The sequence below is a fragment of the Cebus imitator genome, unplaced genomic scaffold (genome assembly GCF_001604975.1).
Source record: "Cebus imitator isolate Cc_AM_T3 unplaced genomic scaffold, Cebus_imitator-1.0 Scaffold71, whole genome shotgun sequence".
NCBI lineage: Eukaryota > Metazoa > Chordata > Mammalia > Primates > Cebidae > Cebus > Cebus imitator.
Window position 1 is genome coordinate 5,856,068 of NW_016107386.1, and position 7,488 is coordinate 5,863,555.

General features: G+C 49.9%; 1 protein-coding gene across 1 annotated transcript in view; it reads right to left on the reverse strand.

Annotated features, from left to right (window-relative positions):
* Nucleotides 1-310: 310 nt before the first annotated feature.
* Nucleotides 311-7,488, reverse strand: part of ARHGEF37 (Rho guanine nucleotide exchange factor 37) — a 59,885-nt gene continuing 52,707 nt past the window's right edge. Inside the window, exons 12-14 of the mRNA XM_037739565.1 lie at nt 5,958-6,115; nt 2,660-3,018; nt 311-1,278 (exon numbers count right to left, since the gene is read on the reverse strand). Coding sequence (XP_037595493.1) covers nt 2,809-3,018; nt 5,958-6,115 — 368 coding nt within the window. The 3' untranslated portion in view covers nt 311-1,278; nt 2,660-2,808. The remainder of the gene's footprint in view (nt 1,279-2,659; nt 3,019-5,957; nt 6,116-7,488) is intronic.

Below are 7,488 nucleotides of genomic sequence, written 5' to 3' on the forward strand. Positions count from 1 at the left end.
CCACCACGCCCAGCTAATTTTTGTATTTTTAGTAGAGAGGGGTTTCACCATGTTGGCCAGGATGGTCTCAACCTCTTGACCTCGTGATCTGCCCACCTTGGCCTCCCAAAGTGCTGGGATTACAGGCATGAGCCACCATGCCTGGCTGATATTGTAATCTTGTCCTCATGTCCACACTGAGTTGGGGCCCAAGGTGTTTAAGAGTTCTCACTCCATTATGGGAAGCAAGAGGTAACCCTTGTGAACCAGACTTCAACCCCTGGAGGTATTGTTCAGTTCATAGGCAAATATCTTTGCAAGTTTAGTATGTGATACCCCAACAGTGAAATAAATAAGACACAGTGCCCTGGTTCTAGGCATTTGGAGAGGGAAAAGGCATGTTACAGATTCCCCTGGAGAAACTGCAGGCCATTCTCCATCTTCTCAATATGCATTTCCCACTCTTCAGTGACTTTTAATCTCATCCCCTGATCTATGAGAAACCAGAACCCACATGCTACTCAATACGTTTTTATTGTCCCTTCATGAGATAGACTTGGTTCCAAGTATATTTTATTTTCCTTCCTTATGCCTACAAGACATCCAATTTTGTTCAGGTCCCTTTTAATGGCACTTAATAAATATACATTCTGAGACCTGACAGACAGGCTGTCCCATTTCACACTGCCTCTAAAGCGCCTGTTTGAACTAACTAGTGCAGAGCTGAGTTGGGGCACATCCTAGCTTATAGCTCATGGCCATCTCTGGCCCCAGATCCATCTGTCCAATACTGTGTGTCTAGGGTAGAGGTCCCCAGCCCTGGCTGCATATTAGAAGGCCCTGGGAAGCTTTCTGATTTCCTGAGGCCTGAACCACACTCTAAACCAATTTCAACAGAGTCTCTGGGTGAGAGGGAGCCTGGCTTCTGCTAGTTGAAACCTGCCATGGTAAGTTCACTGAGCAGCTACACTGAGAACCCCTGAGCTACAATTCTAGCACACAGTAGGCCCTCAGGAAATATCTGTGGAACCCACGAGTGGGTTTCCTACTTCATTATGTGTTCCCCTATGTTTCTTATTTTTATCAGAAATCTGAGCAGGAAAGAGTAGAGAGAATGAGTCAAGAGCATCCTATGAAGTGACTTTGCTACTGAGAAAGGAACTGTAGGCTGTGTTTCTCTGATATTACGCAGTCTTCATGCTTTGACAGGCCCAGAGGAGGCAACTCACAGTCTGTCTGACACAGACATGTATATATTTCTTAAAAGCCCTTCAAAAACCAGAGCTCACTGCTTAGGCACTATGTTCATAACATAGACATGTTCTTAGAAATATATCTAAACTACCTCCTGTTTGACACATGTTCTAACTGGGGTTGGTTACAAACTTTGTAAGTTGTACAAGATCACACTGGGTCACCTTTTCCCATTTCTGGGAATCTTGCAATTTATCGTTGCCCAGAGCAACAGCCTGGACATGGTAACCCCAAGCAGTGACTGCACCCATCATTGCCCCAGTGGGTCAGTCCTCCTTGAACAGGAACTGTTTTTGAGGGGCTCCAATTTCCAGGTTCTAGAAGCGGGTGGCTCACTTACCAAGTTGAAGTGTCTGGCTACATAGAATGCAGTACTGAGAAGGCCCCCAAGGTAGATCCTGGGTTACAGGAAAGGAAGCCAGGCTGATGAACGAGGTTTGCTGCCACGGGCACGGGCATTGGGGAGGGCTGCATGGCTGGGGCCACCCTGAGATGACTGCTGTCATTTACATTTGTATCACATATCAGCTCACAGGGAGTTCTGCATCCTTAGCCTCATGTCATTTTCAGCACAACCCTGTGAGTTAGGTCTTTCCAGATGGGAACAGTGAAGTTGTGCCCTACATCTAAGTTCCCACAGCCAATTGCATCACATCCACTGCTGCCTCAGGGACCTCAGGGGCAACCCGAAACCTCCAGGGGAATCCCCCTGGCTCCCCTTCTATCCAGAAACAAGAGCAAGCCATTACCTAACCTCCCCACCCACCAGCCCCTTATCACCTCCTTCTCAGAGTTTCCTCTATGATTTGCATAGTCTTTGTTCCCCTAGTCCAGAGAAGACAGCGGCAGTGTTTACCTGCTGCCAACAGCCTCACACTTCCTACCTAACACACCATCAAAATCCCCTCTTCCCTGGAGCAGCTTCTGAATTTGCCTATACACATTCCAGAACTATGACGTGGTCACACCCACTCCCAAGGCCAGTCAAGAGTCTTAGGAACCTGTCTGCTGCACCAATAAATCCATGGCTTCCACACTTCAGAGGGCTCCCAGTGGGTCAGTGCCCAAGATAACTCAGCTCCCAGCATAGAGAAATAAAGCTGACTCGTTGGTTAAGATGTCTCCTGATACCACGTGTAGGTAGCGAACCATCAGACCAGGCAGCTCTGGCTTCTCCAGCACCTGCTTCCTGCAACCACACAGCATGCAGGTAGCATTCTCCTATGTGACTCCCGCCACAGGCAGTCCTGGATGGAGGCACAGGTAAGACTGGCCATAAGTGATGGCGGGTCCTGGCCAATCAGCTGTGACCTGCATCCAAGTGCATTGTGAGTTTAGGTCGGAATGAGTTCCTTATGCAGACACAATGAGCAGTCCTAGCTGGAGCCTCCTGTGCCCCCGCCACACCTCTGTGAGGCCCGCCCACGTCTTCTGGCGGCCTCCTGAGTGCCCCTTCATCCACCCTGGCCTGGTCTTCCCTCCCACCCCCACCTTTCCTTTGCTGCTTCTCCCTCCAGGGTCACCGCCTCTAAGCCTCCCCCATCACTTGGCAATGTGGGCTCCAAGGAGGGTACCCTAAGAGGGCAGGTTCCAGCCCCACAAAACTGGGCTTGGGGTCCTGGCCAGGAAGCCAGAAGGCACATAACCCCTCCGTCCATTCACTTCCACCAGGCTCCACTCCGGGTTCCCCTTCTTGTCCTGGGCCTCCAGGACGGTCACGGGCTGGCCTGCCTGCAGACTCACTTCATGGCTGCTTCTGGCCACAAAAGGGTACGCTGCTATGACCTGAAACACACGGGGAGTGACACAGAAACGGTCAGGGGGAGAAGGCAGACAAACTCCATCCAGAGACGCTGTTCCTTCTGTTCCCATACACCTGCTGGATGCTTACCACCTTCCGAGTACATCCTTTGTGCTAAAGGGAATCACTGCATCTGCTATTCCCACGGCCCATACAATGCGGCTGGCGCTGTCCCAGCGCTCTACCGAGTTTGCGTTTTCACAAAAATTCTATCATTCTATTTGCTCCATTTTTCAGATGAAAATTGAGGCTCAGAGGACTCAAGGAACGTATTCAGAATTGCACAGGAGTGAATCTAGGCCTGCCTGACCTCCAAGCAGATATTTTGGATCCACTGCTGCCACATCACTGAGCAGACTCAGCATCCTCTCCCTCTCCAGATCTAAGGGTTTCAGCTGCTCAGGCCAGTTTCCCAGCTGAAAGTGGAGACAAGAATTTAGGCAACTTGGTTACTTTTGACAGAAAAATATTGAACTGGGCCAGGTGTGGTGGTTCATGCGTGTAATCTCAGCACTTTGGGAAGCTGAGGTGGGCGGATCACCTGAGATCAGGAGTTCAAGACCAGCCTGGCCAACATGGTGAAACCCTGTCTCTACTAAAAATACAAAAACCAGCTGGGCAGGGTGGTGTGCACCTGTAATCCCAGCTACTCAGGAGGCTGAGGTGGGAGGATTGCTCGAGCCCAGGAGGTTGAGGCTGCAGTGAGCCAAGGTCGCACCACTGCACTCCGGCCTTGGCCACAGAGCCAGACACCATCTCAAAAAAAGAGAAAGAAAGAAATTGAACTAGAGAAAACAGTTGGCGAGGAGGGCATTTATTAAGCTAGTGTTTAACCTCTCTGAGACCGTTTGACCATCTGCAAAACGGAGGGGATGGTCCCCTCCCCTTCAGGTCATTGAGAGAATTTCATGAAGGAATACATGTGTAGGGCTTTACACAGTGCCTGGGATGTACATGGCAAGGGCTCAATAAGTGCAGGCTGCTTTGGTTCTTTTTTTTTTTTTTTTTTTTGACTAGGTTTCAGGATCATTACCCAGGGTGGGAGGACTGGGATCATCCCAGGCAAGCCCCACAGAGTCCCAGAGGAAGCAGCTGATATACTTGGGCAGACAGACAGCTGAGCTGACCCAAATGAGCCCCTGGATGGGCATTCCCTGAGACACCACTCACACTGACTGGAGCCCAGCCACAGGGGCAACCTCATCCCTTTCCCCAGAGGGACTGGGGCAGAGGCTGAGCTGGGTGGTCAGGCCCTCCAGTGGGGCCCTGGTGGGTCCTTTGTATTCCCTGGTGTTTTACTTCTGGCTACCACTGGAGAATGCTGGGCCGACAGCCTTCCCAGTGGGTGCAGCAGAAGTTCTGGAGCAGAGGGTCTCCAGACACCTGTGCGGCACTCACACAGCCTGCTGCAGGCTCCTCCAGCTGCCCCGGCCCCAGGCACCCAGGTGTGTCCAGATCCTTTCTGTTGCTCCTGCCTCCCCTGTGGTGCATCCTCCACCACCCCTACTGCTGGTCATTGTGACAGCAGCCTCCACTGAGAGAGGTTCACAATACATGCAGCTTCACTGTCTCATCCCATCCTTTCAACTACCCCGGCCGAGCCTCTTCCCTGCTCCAGGACTCCATCCCTGCAAAGCCGAATCCCTTAATGGCTTCCAGTCACTTTATTTTTTAGATATAATTCACATTCTATAACACTTACCTTTTTAAAGTATACAATTCAGAGGTTTTAAGTATTTTCACACAGGCACATGCAACTATTCCCACTATCTAATTCCAGAACATTTTTATCATCCCAAAAAGAAACCTCATACCAGTTAGCAATCACTCCCCATTCCCTACCTCCCACCCCCAGCCCCTGCCAGACACTCATCTACCTTCTATCTCTATGGGTTTGCCAGTTCTGGACAACCACAGGCATGGGATCCTATTTGTCCTTTCACGTCTGACTTTGTTCACTTAGCAGCATGTGTTCAAGGCTTGTCCGTGCTGCAGCATGTCCTGGTGCTCCATTCCCCTCTAGGGCTGAATAATATTCCATTGTACGAAGAGCTCACATTGTGTTTATCCATTCATGTTGATGGGCTTGTGGATTGTTTCTGCTTTTGGGCTGCTGTGAATAATGCTGCCATGAACATGCATACACATGTTTCCCATTGCTCTTCAGAGACACAGACTGACACCCTTACCAAGGCCACAAAGCCCTGCTGGCCTGTCCCTGCCCACCTCTTCCGTGGCACGACTCTCCAATCTGTCCCCTCTCTTCTCCGGCCACACTGGCTTCATTCAATTCTTCACATACCTCCTGTCCTCTCCCACCGCTGAGCCTTTTCTGCAGAGTTCTTTCCCTCTGCACCCCAGTACACTCTCTTTATCCGATTAATTCTCTCTCTCCCTTCCTGTCTGAGAAAAAGCGCCATTCTTCTCAGCAAAACCTTTCCTGGACCTCTCTGCATCTAGGGCTCTGGGTACTTATCTCTGCTATCAAATTTAACTTCAGTTACTCATGTAGTCATTTTATTAATCACTGTTTTCCTACTTGCAGATTAGAAGTTTGAGGAAAGCAAAGACCATAATTTAGTTTTGTTCATCATTGTATCTCCATCTAGTACAGTGTCTGGCAAATATTGAATAAATGAATGAATGAATGAACGAACAAATGAATGAATGAATCTCACTTGCCCTGCTGATGGGGAATGAGGGGTTACTTTTCTGTGGTTGCTGTGGTAGGGGTGGGAGCCCTTTTCTTCAGGTCCCACTCCTGGCTGGGACACTGGTGTGGCCACTGATCAAGGCCTTGGCCTCACAGAGTGGCAGCCCCACCAGACAGGAGGGGCATAGACTTTGACAGAGACATCTGTGACTCAAGCCACAGTCCAGATGGCCGAGGAGAGGCAAGTCCCCAGCCCTCTCTCGTACTCACCTGGTTCACGGTGGGAATAGAGGGCACTGGAGCTCGAACAGGCTTTGGTGTTAGACATCGGGGGTCTTCATTCAGCCCCGCCTTTCTTCTGAGCTCCTCTGCGCTGGGGACCACATGGTACAGCTGCAGTTTCCCAGCTGGCACATACCCACGATGTCCTAGGGAGCATGCAGAAGGTTAGTGGACTGTGGGCCACCTTCCCACCCCTTTTAATGGTGGAGAAAATCAATGGATGTAAATGTCTCCAACACAGCTTCTCAACACGCAGGAGAACCTGAAAAGGTCATCTAGGAACCCTGAACCCCTTCTGCCTTACACTCACTGTTTCTGGCTTCGGCTAACACACCCCAGTGATAGGGGGCTCATTCCCTACTGGACAGCCCACTCCATTTGATCAACTATGATAGAGATAAAAGTTTGAAACACAATGAAACCCTGTCTCTACTAAAAATACGAAAAATTAGCTGGGTGTGGTGGCGCGCCCCTGTAGTCCCAGCTACTAGGGAGGCTGAGGCAGGAAAATAGCTTGAACCTGGGAGGCAGAGATTGCAGTGAGCCAAGATCGCACCACTGCACTCCAACCTAGGTGACAGAGAGAGACTCCATCTCAAAAAAAAAAAAAAAGTTTCGTCCCTGGACTGGCATGAAAACTGCTCTCCTGATGGAGCTGCCAGATCCCATGTCCCTCTGGTGTCTGCTTAGAGCAAGAGCTGCTTCCTCTCCCCAGGTTCTGCCTTTCCCAGGAGGCAAAGACTGCCTTTCTCCTCTCCACGTGATCCCAGGTCCTTTGTGTGTAGCAACTAGTCCAGTGCTGCTCTGATTGCTGTCATTATAAATGGCTGTCACTTCCCGAGGGCGTGCCAGACTACAGAGCTAGCATTTGGTTACAGAGTCTTCACATCAACTCTTGAGGGCAGCTGGTAATGTTATCATCTCCATTTTATGTTGAACCAGCTGAGCTCAGACAGGCTCCACAACTTCCCTGAGATCACACAGCTGGGAAAGTGGTGGAGCTGGAATCCAAATCCAGTCCTTTTGGCCTTCAGGGCCTTGCTTAATACTCATTCCATTGTTTCCACCTTAAGTCATGGAAGTGCTGTTTCATGGTTTCTGTCCAATTTGTACCATTTTCCTAATTTTTTAATTGACTTGATTTTTAAAACTTCATCTTGTACTATACAATAATAAGATTATAATCATGGAATTACAGACTAGTATATTTTTTCTAATACTCATTAAAATGCTTAAGTAGCCGGGCGCGGTGGCTCATGCCTGCAATCCCAACACTTTGGGAGGCTGAGGTGGGCAGATCACCTGAGGTCGGGAGTTCGAGACCAGCCTGACCAACATGGAGAAACCCCTGTCTCTACTAAAAATACAAAATTAGCCAGGTGTGGTGGTGCATGCCTGTAATCCCAGCTACTCGGGAGGCTGAGGCAGGAGAATCGCTTGAACCCAGGAGGCAGAGGTTGCGATGAGCTGAGATGGCACCACTGCACTCCAGCTTGGGCAATAAGAGCGAAACTTTGTC